Consider the following 15898-nt stretch of genomic DNA (forward strand, 5'->3'; position numbering starts at 1 on the left):
AACAGGAGAATACTTTGGAGGGCCCCTTTGCAAGAGTAGGTCACCATTCTCTTATGTGAGCAGTACTTGGCACAATATACTTTATTCTCTATGTATAGACAAAGGCAGCATCTTATTCATGTAACAATCTACCCAATTCATTGTATACAAATTTGTGATTGTTGTCACATTTGAATGCCGCTGAAAAGTGGCGCCTTGGCACCACAGTCCGACACTGGCACCGAGTGTTACATTTCTCTTCTGTATATGAAGAACTTTACATGTAGCACAAATCGACACAAAAATTGTATAGAAATGTGTAAGAAAATTAGAAACAGTGATAAATATAATCTTTACAGCATACGCAGAAGTGACACGTGATTGTTCCTCTGGTCTCTCGGTCACATGCGCCGGTTGAGTCAGCAGCTACATAGTCTACATCTCCCTGTACGTCTCCTCTTTTCTGTGCATTCATACATCTTTGTGCTACATAATACGTTCTTTATATAGAAGGGCCTTATGACGCTCGGGGCACGCTGACCATTAATATTACATTACGGTCATTGTGTGGAATATTTGCCGGCACAGAATGGAGACTTCTGCTTCTGACCTTTACAGATCATTACATCTTTTTTTGTGACATTATTAATAAGAGATTTTGATGTAATATGTGTACTGACTGTGATTTGGATTTAACAGATCGATGACTGCAGGTTTTTCACATGACCCTGACAATTGCCACATACAATGTCACAACTTTACCAAGTTTTCTTCATTAGCAGACATTGCAATGAACAAATATATAAGAACACTTGAAATGTGGAGGGCCATGAAAATAAGTCTGTATACCCATGAAACACCTGAGGATGCCACCTTCTATCTCCATCCTGTGGGATTAGTGAGTATCATCAGGGTATACATTAAAATGTATTTTATCCAATTTACACTAATCTAGTAAATGCGATAATCCAGCACATAACTGCAAAATAATATGTAGAGGTCGCCGTAAACGATAGATCAGACAAACAATATTCCTTCCAGCCAGGCCTTACATTGTACAGCATGTGTTCTCAATGGGGAGAGGGGAGAGTTCATAAACATCATAGTTCACCTCTTCTGGTGGTTGTTATAAAGATACATTTTCATGATGAGCTATGGGATCCCTCTCACCCGGGACACTCCTCATTCCAACTACTCCCTTCAGGACGTCGCTTCAGAGTCCCCAAATGCAGCACCAACCGCCATATGAACAGCTTCTATCCACTCTCTGTTCAACAATTAAATCGTCATGTGTAGACTATATACTGTATCTGTCTTGTTAGATGTTACTTGTTGTATCTGTTGTTATATATTATGTTGCCTCTTTGCCACAAAGAATTCCTTGTATATATGTAATATGTACTTGGCGATAATAAATTTGATTGATTGATTGATTGATTAGAGGGGGGCTCTCTACTAATTGTGTCCACATGTGTAAGGTGGGGAACATACCTCTAATCTTCAGATGATGGCCTATAGTGTAGCAGTTTGTGTTTTGCCCTAACCTGGCTCTATTAAACTAAGATCATGTGAGATAACTGAAAGCAGCAAAGATGTATTGAAAACATAAAAACAACAGTGATTGTCTGTCCTGTGCCCAGACATGGATTTATTAAAAGATATGTATATATAGATTATCCAACAAACATGGCCGACCGAACTATGACACACACACTCCCTATTTTATTGAAGGATAACACATTAACGCTTAGTTACCTTACCACATTTTGTGCCCTGGCTGGCACAGAATAGTTTGATCTAATAATCATGTGACCAGGCCTGTGGTCAGCACCCATTGTGGTACCCTTAGACCACCCATAAACGCCCTCAGATCAGTTCATACTTAATGACAGTAGAAACAATGTATGAACAGTATAAAATAATCATATAAATTATAACGCATGACGTCTCCCATGTGAAGAGTCTTGAAAAGATGTGACACGATGGGAACCGACGACTCCAGTTCTCATAGTCCCTGAAACTAGATTTTTTTTCATATATATATATATTTTTATAATAAAACATGACAAAATAATACAAGATGAAACAAAACAAAATCAAGATCTGCTTCATGGTTTCCTCCAGCCACATCCCCACCATTGGGGGCATCGGCCTACATAGTATTGGGGAATGCTGGAGGTTTAATCACGTACTGAATGACGTATTGTTATGTATATACTCTGCGATACATGGAATAGATTGAGACCTTCTCTTGTCATGTATAGGCCATCTTTCTGCTGCATGAACTGGTGACTTCCCCCTTCGGGGTCCCTGTGTTGCAGTCCTTCTCATACCCTGCCATTATTTGCTTTCCTCTTCATCATTGTGCTTACTAATGGCTAGATTCCTGCTTCGCCACAGCTTCACTGGGAGCATGACATTTTTTGGATGTTTTTTTTTCTGGGGATAGTCTATAAAACGGGTCATTCCCACCAAGGGAACAGAAGCATGGCTTGTTGTACTCCATAGGACAAAGTGCTCGTATAATATGGAGTTCGTCCTCTCTTTTTTTTTTTTCATATAAATATAAAACTAGATAAATATTTCGAAAGGCTCCACACGACCCTTAGATCCCAACCTCAACATCCCCATAGTCCTCCTTGCTTGAACATCCTACTCCTCCCGCTATCCCCAGTGCATTTTGCATAAGGCCCATGGTCACACATGAGTCTGCATTCTCCTCTGCAGGGGCCTGCTGGGGTCCGAGTTTTGAGAAGATGATTGGGAGTAGTGGGATGAGGAAGCAGACGCTTTACTGGACTTGTCGAACTGGACGTACCCATCTTGCTTCCCGCTACTGCTGACGCTGCTGTCACACTGAGTGTCCAGGAAGGAGCTGCTGTCGCTCATTGAGCCCCTCTGAAATTCACGTTCACAAAGCTCGATGGAGCTGCTGCCCATTCCGAGGACAAAGCGCTGGCTGTAGTCGTACAGGCGGTTCTGGCCGCTGAGCGTGCTGTAGATGTTGGTGAAGGACATGCCTGTGGGCACCCGCTGCTTGTTTGCTGGTCGTGCGTCTGGCTGGCAGTTGGATAAGGAAATGGTTGGGGTTGAGTGGTGGTCTTTGAAGGTGTTGACGCTGTAGTAGCCATTAGTGGGATCCTGGGGAAAAAGGGAACTCATTATTTCATGATAAATGGTCATTAATTAGTCATTTAGCTATGAGATTGGTGAGGATGTATCACAAGGGTCCGCACAACGTGAGAATACATCACTGGCGTTAGGACCTATTCACATATCTGTGCGTCTGACCGCGATGCACGGACCGGCCACAGGACTCCTGAGCAGAGCTGTGCAGCGGATACAGTGGAGATTTGTCGAGCATTTTACATACAGGGGTTTTTGCATCTTTTTTGTGGTTAAGGAATCTATGCAAAGACAGCAAGCAGAGATCTTAAATTGTATAGATTTTATATACTGAAGAATTTTACTTTTAAGTATCTAAGGGGTAACGGTTCTTGTGGAGAGTGACAAGCCAGTCCTGGCATGTCAGAGTGAGGAGACTTCTGCCATGCATGCTCCTCTGGGAAATTATATATGCAAATTGCCTCTTCAGAGAGGAAGAGGACTAGAACTTTATTGCCATCTATTGAAAGCAGCGATCATAAAAGTGACTATCAACCCTTTATCGAGCCTTGCAATATGAGTTAAGATACAAGTCAAACCAGAATCTCAATTTGCAGACACAGTGTTTCAGGGTGTTGCCCCTCATAAGTGCAAAGTATGACATCTGATTTGGCTAGGTGATGAACGGAAACAAAGTGATGTAGAAAGCTACAGAACATAGTGCGCCTCAGTCTGTCGTACGAAATGCTGTAAGATTAGAACCTGTGGCAGAAGAGGCGACGAGTGGCCAGTGACCAGGGTGACAAGTGGCCAGTGACCAGGGCGGCGAGCGGTCAGTGACCGGTGCGTCCATTGTGCATCAGAATGGGGGCAAAGATCCTGAACAGAACCAGACAAAAAGCTCAAGAATCGCATGTTGCCGTTTGCAGCTGTTACTATGGAAACCATTTTGATTAAACATGACATTAAATAATTTTTTGGAGAGAAAAGATTAATTATCCCTTAAACAGAGTTCTCATCTGTATGTAAATAACGCTGACTGAAGGGAGACATGATACTGTCACTGGTGAAAGGTGACAGATGGGGGATATGACTCCTGGAAGAAAAACTCAACATGTACAGCACTGTGCAAAAGTTTTAGGCAGGTTTGGAAAAAATACGGCAGTAGCTGGTGACTGCACCTTAGAGTTGTGTCCGTTTTTCAAACAGTTTCGTATATCTGCTGTTTGATTACAGTCAAAACTAGACAGAGACAGCGTGTCAGTCTGTATACAAATACACGGACCTTGACAATGTTCCATACAGACACCGTCTAGCGGTGTACGCTCCTCACTCACTGCCGTGTACCGGCTGGTATCACAGACAAATAGAAGCTATCTGGGTGTGACTCTGGAAGAAAAAGCCGAGGAGTTTGTCCGTTTTTCCAGACCTACACCTTAGAGTTGTGTCCGTTTTTCAAACAGTTTTGTATATCTGCTGTTTGATTACAGTCAAAACTAGACAGAGACAGCGTGGGTCAGTCCGTATACAAATACACGGACCTTGACAATGTTCCATACAGACACCGTCTAGTGGTGTACGCTCCTCATTCACTGCCGTGTACCGGCTGGTATCACAGACAAATAGAAGCTATCTGGGTGTGACTCTGGAAGAAAAGGCCGAGGAGTTTGTCCGTTTTTCCAGACCTACACCTTAGAATTGTGTCCGTTTTTCAAACAGTTTCGTATATCTGCTGTTTGATTACAGTCAAAACTAGACAGAGACAGCGTGTGTCAGTCCATATACAAATACACGGAGCTTGACAATTTTCCATACAGTCACCGTCTAGCGGTGTACTCTCCTCACACACTACCGTGTACCGCCTTCTAGCACGGACCAATAAAAGCTACCTGTGTGTGACTCTGGAAAAAAAAACAAGGAGTTTTTCCATTTTCCAGACCTACACCTTAGAGTCACGTCCGTTTTTCAAACAGTTTTGTATATCTGCTGTTTGATTATGGTCTAAACTAGACAGAGACAGCGTGTGTCAGTCAGTATACAAATACACGGAGCTTTACAATTTTCCTTACACACATTGTATAGAGCTGTCCGATTCTCCAACAGTATTGTATATCTGCCGTTCGCATTACAGTCACTTTTATACCTAGTCAGCGTGTGTGTGACACTCCGTAAATACATATACGGAGATTGTTAGTTGCACAAAAATCGTATACAGCTGTACACTTCTGATACAGTTCCGTATATCTGCTTGTTGGATTACGGTCCAATACATACTGTGAGAGCGTCTGTGACTAACATAATAAATACGTTGATTTAATTTGTTTAATACACCTTACACAGCTGGACGCTCCTCATACAGTACCATCTCTTGGCGTTCCAAGGTCAGGGACAATGTTTGTGCGTGACTGTAGGGATGTGGATTTGCCAGAAACTGCTCCTCCACCCACCACGGGCAGTGCATCATTGACACCTGGAACATTGGCCCACATGTGCGATTATGCCTTGCGGATCCTAAAAAGGGACCCTCGCATTGCCAAAATGATGAGGGATGACGACTACTGGCTGGCCAGCATCCTCGATTCACGCTACAAAGGCAAATTACACAACATCATGCCACAGAAGAACCTAGAGATAATAATGGCAAACAAAGAAGCAACTCTGATAAACCGTTTGTTTGAGGCTTTCCCAGCACACAGCAGCGGTGCTGGTTCTCCCACGAGCCGTAGTGGGCACAATGGAAGAGATGTTCGTTGTGCACATAGCAGAAGTGGCGTTGGAGATAGGGGTTTAATGACCATGTTGTGGAATGATTTCTCAAGTACCGCTCACACGACTGCTAATACTGCATCGATTAAAAGTGACAGGAGGCAGCAGTTGTCAACTATGGTTACAAACTACTTCTCCTCCCATATCGATGTTCTCCCTCACAGGACATTCCCCTTTGACTATTGGCCCTCTAAACTGGATGCCTGGCCTGAATTGGCACAATATGCCATACAGGAGCTCGCTTGCCCTGCTGCTAGTGTGTTATCTGAAAGAGTCTTCAGTGCTGCTGGATCAATCCTGACAGAAAAAAGGACCCGTCTGTCGACCCAAAATGTTGATGATCTAACCTTCATTAAAATGAACCATGCATGGGTTTCAAAGGATTTTGTCCCACCTTCCCCTGATGACACATAGGTTACCAGAAAAGTGCCTCGGTTTTTTCCTCCTCTTCCTCGGACTTGCCCAATTACGCCCTTTGCAGCAGCTGAATGTCCAGCCATCTACATATGCCAATTTTTAAACCTCCCTAACTGGGCTGCCCACTCCTCCCCCAACGGCTGGGGTCAAGACCTGGCGCACCCGGGCAAGTGCCGTTGCTCTGAACAGGTGGATGGGCCCACTGATGGCCGACGGCAATGACACAGGGCCCCTCATAGTACAATACTGTCTCAGATACACCAGCGTACTATGAGGGGCCCTGTGCCAGTACCGTCGACCACGATTGTGCCCCCCCTGCTTGGTCATGGACACAGCATTTGCAAGTTGCAATACTTACCTCTCTCTGCTCCACCACTGTGTAGTCTGTGCAGTTAAATCCTTCACAGGGACGGCCACTAGAAATTTGGTGTATTGATCAATGATGGTTAATGTGGCGCCCCTGAGGATTCAGTTGCCACAGAGGTACTGCACCTCCTCCTGAGGTGTGGTACCCCACCATCCAGGTAGGTTGGAGGCTCCTGACCACGCTCCAACACCTGCATCCCACACAACACAGTAGTTCAGCAAAGCCACATTGCGGCTCCCTGCTTGGAGTGTAGCAGAGCACCTTTGGTGGCTCCCTGGTTGGAACACGAAACGTGCTGGGAGGCGGGTGGAGTTAGAATACATAAAAGAGCGGGAAGGTTTAGGATTTCAGGTCAGCCAGTAGTTGAGAGTGAGGAGAGAAGATCCCTGGGAGAGGTATGGAGAAAGGAGGTGCTGCGGCAGACCTCAGTGACCTGGGTCTGCTGGCACGGGAAAGGAAAGGAGAAATACATTGAACAGAAACCTGATCTTCCATAAGAAGGAGAGACTAGTACGGAACGAAGGAGTAAAAGGGAACAGAGGACGTGGGTTAGGAGAAAACCCTGCCTAGAAGTTCTAAGCGCAAGGCCGGGGCCCGGTCCCCGAGGTTGTATGGATACTAATGGTCCTACAGCAGACACCGGTGGAGTAGTGAGCTGTAAATGCACTACTCCCATCTAAGACTTGGGGGCACAACAGAAACTTGGATAGTGAGCTGGGACTCAGGAGTAAGGAGTCCCCGAAGCAGGCTAAAGCTGTCTGCCGTACAAGTATGGTTCTTGGAAACATCTGTCAGGAGGAACTCCAGTGTAACTCAGTACTAGGAGTACTTCACACCAAAGGCGCTATAAGAGAAGACGTTCAGAAAGGCACATGTTGGCGGAGTGTTGGAAGGGAGCATTCCATCTGACCTGGAGGTTGACTGAGTCCCTGACCCGGAGGACACGGCACGGACGTGGGCACCTGTGTGTACTACAGACTGTGAGTAAAGCTTTGGAACTACATGCCCTGGTGTCCTCCAATTATTTCTGCGCTAACACACCCTGTACCACTACATCGGGGTACCAGCTTCTACACCGCCTGTGCCTCTCCTCTACCCCTACATCTACACTGCTCTGGGACTACAGCTCCACCTGTGGGGAGCTTCACCATCTTGGCTGCACCACACCACCAGTCCCAGAGGATCTGCATGCAGCGTCGGCTTAACATCTCACTTGCCGAACACCACAGGTGGCGCCACGAATTACTCATTTAATCAACTACATTCCACCATTCAAACTTCCGCTATTAATTGGGCGCCCAGGGCCACGGACCGGGTCACCGCTGCTGTGACACATCCCGCCGACACCGGCCCGGTATCCCACAGCCCTGGGAGGGCGACCCATTAAGATGTAGCTATGGCCTGTCCTGCTGGCCTCTGCCTTCAAATGATCAACGGGTACCATTTGAAATGGACGTCAACTTACAAGCGGATGCAGTGGTGGCTTATGATCACCTTTCACAGTTGTGATAGTCACAGACGTGTGACATTCCTGCCACCATTTTTCAATGTCTCCTCTCCTGTCAATCCAATAGAATCGCCTACGGCCTGGGCTTCTGTCTTTTGCACTCCAAAATGACCAGACACATCATGATAGGCAGTGAGGACTCTGAGAAAATAATGCAGCCCCCCATAGAATATACTGTAAACCCCCAGAATATAATGTGGTCCCCTGAGAGAAAAATGCAGTCCCCCCACAGACACACAGCACACTCACCTCTCGGTAAGTTCCCCGAAGCACATCCCAGCAGCCTCTTCCTCGCTGGCAGCTTTCTGTCTGAAACATTGCGCTGGTTGATGATGTCATCCAGCTGGGCTATCTCAGACAGGAAGCACCAGGCAGGAAGCCGATGTGTGCTGCAGGGAACTTGCGGAGAAGTGAGTGTGCTGTGTGTCTATCTGCGTACGTGTGTGTGATGCGGTGGTGGGGCTTTACATGCGGGCAATGCTAGCTGCAGCCTGCGGCTAACGCTGCCCGCTATTAAAGAGAAATCGTATTCACTCCTCTCCACGCCCATGGGGGCGTGGGGAAACAAGAATATTCATTTCTCTTTAGCAGCGGTGACAGGCGTGGCTTCCTGTGACCGCTGCTGCTCCGCTGGCACAGGGCGGGCCCCCTTGACTCAGGGGCCCCGTAGCCACTGGTTGGGGGCCCCTTGAGTAGTGGGGGCCCTAGGCAGCTTCTGGCTAGTATGCCAGCAGGTGTCAGTGCCTGGGCCCACCGGAGAATCCTCCGGCTCTCCAGTGGGCTAGTCCGACCCTGGTCGCCTCCATCACTTCTTCTCATCACTTGTACATAGGTTATGGAGGATTTTGGCAGGAGGTTGCTCCTGACATCTTGTATCACTGCTCCACATCTTCTGTGTATGAGGCTCGTGCGAATTCTCCCGTCTCCTCTCTGATCCCAGACATACGGGATGATGTGAGATCTGTGGGGCCGGATCATCACCCCCAGGACTCCTCATTATTAATGACATTGGCTGGCTGTTGGGGTTCATTTTCCAGCTGCAGAATAAATGTGAATCCAATGGCATTAACAAGCGATCTTCAGGGTAAGGCCTGTTTCACACTTCAGTTATTTAATGTCAGTCAAAACCCGCCGTTTTTATAAAAAAAGGGATCCGCCATTTTTTTGGCGGATCCTTTTTTTTCCCCCATAGACTTGCATTAGCGGCGGATTTTGACTGATGGTCATCCGTTGCATCCGTTTTTTGACGGATCCGTTTGAATTTTAGTGTCTGCCGGCTGGAGTAGACGGACAATGTAAATTTTTTTTTCCAGTGGCAGACAGCTATTTTAAACTGCGCACGCCCGGAAGATCTTCCCTTTCATGCAGTTTAACCCTAAACGGCGTTCTGGAAGTGGCGAAAATCTCTCTCTCTATATATATATCTCTCTCTCCTTTTCCACAGATCGGTTCCTTTAAATTTCAAGTCCTTAGGCTACTTTCACACCTGCGTTTTTTTGCTGCACGTTTTTTGCGCACACAAACGCATGAAAAAAACGCATCATGCGTTTGTGTGCGTTTTTTGCAGGTTTTGGTGCATTTTTTTTTAAAAACGCATGCTTTTTTGCGCATACGTGTGCATTACAATGCGCACGTATGCGCACCCATAGACTTTAATGGGTGTATTGCTGTAAAAAAACGCATTGCGTGCGCATGCGTTTTTTTGGGCCAAGTCGGACGCACAAAAAAATGCAACAGGATGCATTTTGTGCGCCCGAGCGCACACTGCAAAAAAACGCATGCGCATACAAACGCGTACGTGCGCATATGTATGCGCACACATGTTAAAGTATAGGGGAAAAAACGCATGCTTTTTTTGCACCAAAAAGCAGCGCAAAAAAAACGCAAGTGTGAAACCAGCCTTGGATCCGGTGTCATCCGTTTGTTGCAAAACGGAAACTGATCTGTTATTTGACACTTTGGCGCTTTGCAACTAACGTCAAACAACTGAAGTGTGAAACAGGCCTAAATAAGAGACAGGAGTCGGGTATGATCCGGCACCAGAGCGCTGATCTGTTACATAGTTACACAAAGAGTTCTGTGTATCATCATATAATGGATTAGTTTGTGTCTAGATGTAGACGATAGTGTCCAGTCACTGACAGCCAGCAGAGATCTTAGCGCCCACCCTCCATGCTCTGCACACAGGGTCTGACACTCTGCAGCCCCGTGTTCCTGTCTCACCTTCTGAAACTCCTTCTCTTCCTCCTTTAAGACCTCGAGTTGCTTGAGCACAGAGTCCTGCTGGAATTCTCCTCTGTCGATCTGCGGAGGATAAAGTGACAACAGGTTAGACTTCACTGCACCCCCTGCCTGGCTATTATAAGAGGTGTCGGGGGTCATCCTCATGTCACCCACCTATACATGGGCCCCCTAATATCACTGCACTGCCTGATTACAGGACCATCCCAATTCCTGTCCTTGAGAAGTCACATAGCGTTTGCAGCCCTCAGTGACCTCTCTGTGCTGCGAGTGTCTGCAGAGGTCAATCATTTTCTGGATAAAGGGAGTGCTACTCCACTGATGGCGACATGCACAAGTCCTATGTATTACTTTGGGTTAACACCCTCCCCCACCCGCCTGTGATATGGTAATGTATATTTAGCACCGGGACCTCCGAGGCCGCTGCAGTTTCACCGCATGGAAATGGTACTCATAATTGCTATTGATTCTCTCCTTGCTTTGCCCAAGGGACCAAGAGGCGATATGGGGGGGGGCACACAAACCGTGAGTGTCCTATCCGAGGGCCGCACAGTATGAGTCAGAGACTGTGTGGTCCATGTAGGGCTATGAACAGCTCTGCTAGACGGCTACCCTCTCATGGATGTGATGTGGATTTTCCTGCCAAATTTGTGGTTAATAATGTGCAACATTTTATTATAGCAGCAAAAGTAAGGCTGCGGTGCGGATCTGTCACCCATCATCAGTTTACTGGTTGTGACCCAGGACCTGGCAGCTCTGACCACCCCGAGGTCAGATAATCCATGCTACAGCGCAGAACGCTCCTCCTTGATGGATGTGACGGTCGTGAACGAGCCGCTGTCACCTCCCGGAAATTAGGATAAAAAATGTTTTGTTTTCTTCCCGATTCGGTGAAGTGAGATTGTGTTTAATTAAAGTAACAGAGTAAATCTTCTGCAGCAGAGAGGAAGGTGGCAATAAATATCCCATAATCTCTGCTGCACCTGCCCGGGGTCTGCCGTACAACGGAGGAGGGGAGCTGATTACCATTTTATTTTACCAAATTTATTGGTCAATTTCTAATCCTATAAACAAAAAATATGAGAAGGGCAGCCCAACACTATACTGCGCACAGCTGATCAGACAGGTGTAACCTGCAGTCCTATGTAACAGCACAGATGCCATTATACCACGGTCCAGCCTCGAAACAGCTACTGCATTAGCAGAATGTAAAACGGCAATGACATTTTGGTGAATAACAATGTCACCTCTACTATATCTGTATGTAAGCTGCATGAAGAAAGGCCTCATTGTAATCGGACAATGATTCTATTCTGGTCAAAGTCTATGGCCACCTTCACTTTATTTTTTTTTTTGTATATGGCAATCTTAAATACAAAATTAAGCAAAGTTCTACAAGGACTCCCAGTAGAGTCTGTAGCACTCCTGTACATAGCTGGCTGCGCCGCAGTAGATTCTGTTGCACTCCTGTACATGACTGGCTGTGCCGCAGTAGAGTCTGTAGCACTCCTGTACATAGCTGGCTGTACTGTGGTAAAGTCAGTAGCACTCCTTTACATAGCTGGCTGTGCTGTGGTAAAGTCTGTAGCACTCCTGTACATAGCTGGCTGTGCTGTGGTAAAGTCTGTAGCACTTCTGTACATAGCTGGTTGTGCTGTGGTAAAGTCTGTAGCACTCCTGTACATAGCTGGTTGTGCTGCGGTAGAGTCTGTTTAGCTCTTGAATGTAGCTGGCCGTGCTAGGGTCTGTAGCACTCCTGTACATATCTGGCTGTGCTGTGGTAGAGTCTGTAGCACACCTGTACATAGATGGCTGTGCTGTGGTAGAGTCTGTAGCACACCTGTACATATCTGGCTGTGCTGTGGTAGAGTCTGTAGCACACCTGTACATATCTGGCTGTGCTGTGGTAGAGTCTGTAGAACTCCTGTACATAGCTGGCTGTGCTGTGGTAGAGTATGTAACACTCCTGTACATAGCTGGCTGTGCTGTGGTAGAATCTGTAGCACTCCTGTACATATCTGGCTGTGCTGTGGTAGAGTCTGCAGCACTCCTGTACATAGCTGGTTGTGCTGTGGTAGAGTCTGTAGCACACCTGTACATATCTGGCTGTGCTGTGGTAGAGTCTGTAGCACACCTGTACATATCTGGCTGTGCTGTGGTAGAGTCTGTAGCACACCTGTACATATCTGGCTGTGCTGTGGTAGAGTCTGTAGAACTCCTGTACATAGCTGGCTGTGCTGTGGTAGAGTATGTAACACTCCTGTACATAGCTGGCTGTGCTGTGGTAGAGTATGTAACACTCCTGTACATAGCTGGCTGTGCTGTGGTAGAATCTGTAGCACTCCTGTACATAGCTGGCTGTGCTGTGGTAGAGTCTGCAGCACTCCTGTACATAGATGGCTGTGCTGTGGTAGAGTCTGTAGCACACCTGTACATAGCTGGCTGTGCTGTGGTAGAGTCTGTAGAACTCCTGTACATAGCTGGCTGTGCTGTGGTAGAGTATGTAACACTCCTGTACATAGCTGGCTGTGCTGTGGTAGAATCTGTAGCACTCCTGTACATAGCTGGCTGTGCTGTGGTAGAGTCTGCAGCACTCCTGTACATAGATGGCTGTGCTGTGGTAGAGTCTGTAGCACACCTGTACATAGCTGGCTGTGCTGTGGTAGAGTCTGTAGAACTCCTGTACATAGCTGGCTGTGCTGTGGTAGAGTATGTAACACTCCTGTACATAGCTGGCTGTGCTGTGGTAGAATCTGTAGCACTCCTGTACATAGCTGGCTGTGCTGTGGTAGAGTCTGCAGCACTCCTGTACATAGATGGCTGTGCTGTGGTAGAGTCTGTGGCTTTCCTGTACATAACTGGCTGTGCCGCAGTAGACTCTGTGGCACTCCTATACATAGCTGTATGTGCACGGTAGAATCTGTACAGCTCCTGTAGCATATTTCATTTCCCAGGGAGCTGTGCGTTGCAGGTCAGTCCCGGCACTCTTCTTTCATGATGCCTCCCCTCCATTTTAGAAGGAAGAAATGAAGATGAAATTATTTTCTCCATGTCTGAGGCTGTTTCCCAAGGTCATGGACACCTCTATGTGGAGACCCTCCCTAATGTGGAGGTCACAGAGCACGGTGCAGGCTCATTGGCTGTGAAGGTCGCGGAGTCTCGGCGCTGACTATATTCCGTTGCTCTCGTGTGACAGTTTAGACAAGTGATAAAACTATAGATCAGCTACAGATTCCTCCGCAGCCTTCCAGGGCGACGCTGGCGAGCCTGACAAGGGACACCGGTGCCACCATTGCAGCGCCTGAGCTCTGGCCTCCTGTGCGCATTCATTTCCCTCATTTTTTGTGGAGGCAGAACATTTCCATCAGAACTGAATATGAAGCCAGAGCGCATCCCCGGGCAGCGCCACTGACATCAACCACGTCATTACCATGGGATCACTTGCTACAAGTGGAGGACGTGATGGATTACAGAGAGCGACCTCATAGTTGGGTGTCAGGGTTCCACTGACCCACCAGGTGTGCGGCGTTACCCTGCGGGGTCTACATATAGGGGCCGGGTGGAAGGTGCCACGTTTCCTGCAATGTCAGGGAGGGGTGTAGACTTCCGATTACATCTGGTCATCTGTCCACTCACAGGAGGGTGCTGCAGCACGGAATTCCTACTGGAGCTGCTACCAAGAAAACCCTTTATAAAAACCCTATATAATCCCTGTATAAATGAAAGGCGGTGTACCTCCCCTGCTTCCTGTCAGTGAATGAGAACTTACTCACATTTGGAGGCAGAAGACCCCAATACCTGAACTAAATGCATCTCTGTGAGTTTGCTACATTGTATCAGTCCATGCTCTTTCGTGTACAATCCATTGCCCGGATTGGATACACTTGTATCCACTTTTCGCTCAGAGCAGGGCCGGGTTTCCTGCCTGTGAAAGGAAGTGAGGGATCATTCATTGACAGCCAGCAGGGTTCCTGAAAATGGTGAAGATTCCAACTACAAAGTCAATTATAATCATTATAGCACTTTCATTCAGAAGTGATTAAGGTCACATTTCCAACACCCCTCTTGTAGTTGCACAGCTGAGGGTCTGCTGCAATGAGTCCAGTCCACACAATCCTCTGTGACCTAAAGATCATGGAGGTAAAATCTGTGCTGCTGTGTTGCGGTGAGGTCTTTGATGTGGGACCCCTTAATTCTTCTTCTTTGCTCCTGTTCTCCCTCGTCAGCACATCTGATCTTCGCCTCCGGTGATTTGCTCAGTTAATTTGCAGCAGTCCGTTATTATGGCGCACTATATTATTAATTATCTCCCACACACGGTGTTAAACAGGAGTGCCGCTCCCCGAGGACAGACCCCGGCGCGCTGACATTACACCACAGCTCTGCCGGGCAATTGCCATTCAGCCGCCCCTAAATTTCATCTCTAAACCGCGCAGAGGGTGATCCATTTCACGCGAGGAAACGATTCATCAGAAATGATTGCGAGTCTAAATCACATTTATGCATCGGGCAGAGGATAAATCTGCCCAAAGTGAAGAGATTCTGTGATCTGCTTTTTTATAGAAGTCGGATTTATGTAACGCGGTGTGTAATTAATACGCGGTAATAAAGCCGTTCATCAGGCGTAGTGTCCTGAGCACGCGACGCATGTTGTCTACAATCACCTCTGCATGGCGGGGACGGCGCTGATAAGTGATTGTGGTGATTTGGATCCTGTTATGGAGCGATCCCTCATTAATAGTCCAAAAGTGATGAACAAAAGCGAAACGTCTGCACTTTGCTGAAGTTCTGCCTGTGAGAAATAGATGAATATCGGCCCCTGACAGTCACATCTGGAAGCCACATTGTATCCCCCACATCGATACATTGTTGCTCTCTCACCATCAGCTGTTTGATGCTGGAATGTTCCTCGGTTTCTCTCCCATTCGTCGGCTCCTTGTGTACAATCTCCACACGGATGTCGTTTTTAGCGGACACTACGCCCTTCAAATCTGGAGGGAACACACAGCAGGGGTTAAAGGCAGCAATCACAAGAGCAGGCGTATACGCACGATGTGAACTTACTGTGTTTAGGACCTTGCTGTCAGTGAGTGGAAACTGTCCAATCTGTAGGCTGAAAAGCTGGATAGATATGATCCCATTCACTGACAGCAAACGAAGAGCTTGAAAATGGAAACTGAAACATCAAGACCCCAGAAAACAAAAATCATTACTGATCACATGGGAAAAAGCTGGTGTAAAAAAGGCCTAAGTTTCTGCTGTAAAAAGTGCGTGGCGCTCAGCAGGAGGAGTGTGGTTTAGTGCAGCACAAAGTGGTTATACTGTATGCCATATAGCAGAACGAGCGGCATTCCTCAGCGGGCGCACATCTCTGCCGACGGCTCCTGAATTCATGGCTGCGGACTCTGGATCAGGACTGGTGTACACAATGCCGCTATTGATAAATCGTCGCAAATGTCTTAAATACTTCCAGAGCTTTTGTCCTTGCCAGTGGCAGCCATTATATTAACACTTAC

The 15898-nt window shown here is 47.0% G+C and overlaps 1 protein-coding gene across 2 annotated transcripts in view; it reads right to left on the minus strand.

The window, feature by feature from the left end:
- Nucleotides 1-1597: 1597 nt before the first annotated feature.
- KIRREL3 (kirre like nephrin family adhesion molecule 3) overlaps nucleotides 1598-15898 on the minus strand; it is an 851964-nt gene continuing 837663 nt past the window's right edge. For both annotated transcript variants that reach the window (XM_073569972.1, XM_073569971.1), the window contains 3 exons: nucleotides 15264-15373; nucleotides 10365-10445; nucleotides 1598-3120 (listed from right to left, as the gene is read on the minus strand). In XM_073569972.1, the coding sequence (XP_073426073.1) occupies nucleotides 2677-3120; nucleotides 10365-10445; nucleotides 15264-15373 (635 nt within the window). In that variant the 3' untranslated portion in view covers nucleotides 1598-2676. The remainder of the gene's footprint in view (nucleotides 3121-10364; nucleotides 10446-15263; nucleotides 15374-15898) is intronic.

The sequence above is a fragment of the Dendrobates tinctorius genome, unplaced genomic scaffold (assembly GCF_039654945.1).
Source record: "Dendrobates tinctorius isolate UK_male_01 unplaced genomic scaffold, ASM3965494v1 ptg000028l, whole genome shotgun sequence".
NCBI lineage: Eukaryota > Metazoa > Chordata > Amphibia > Anura > Dendrobatidae > Dendrobates > Dendrobates tinctorius.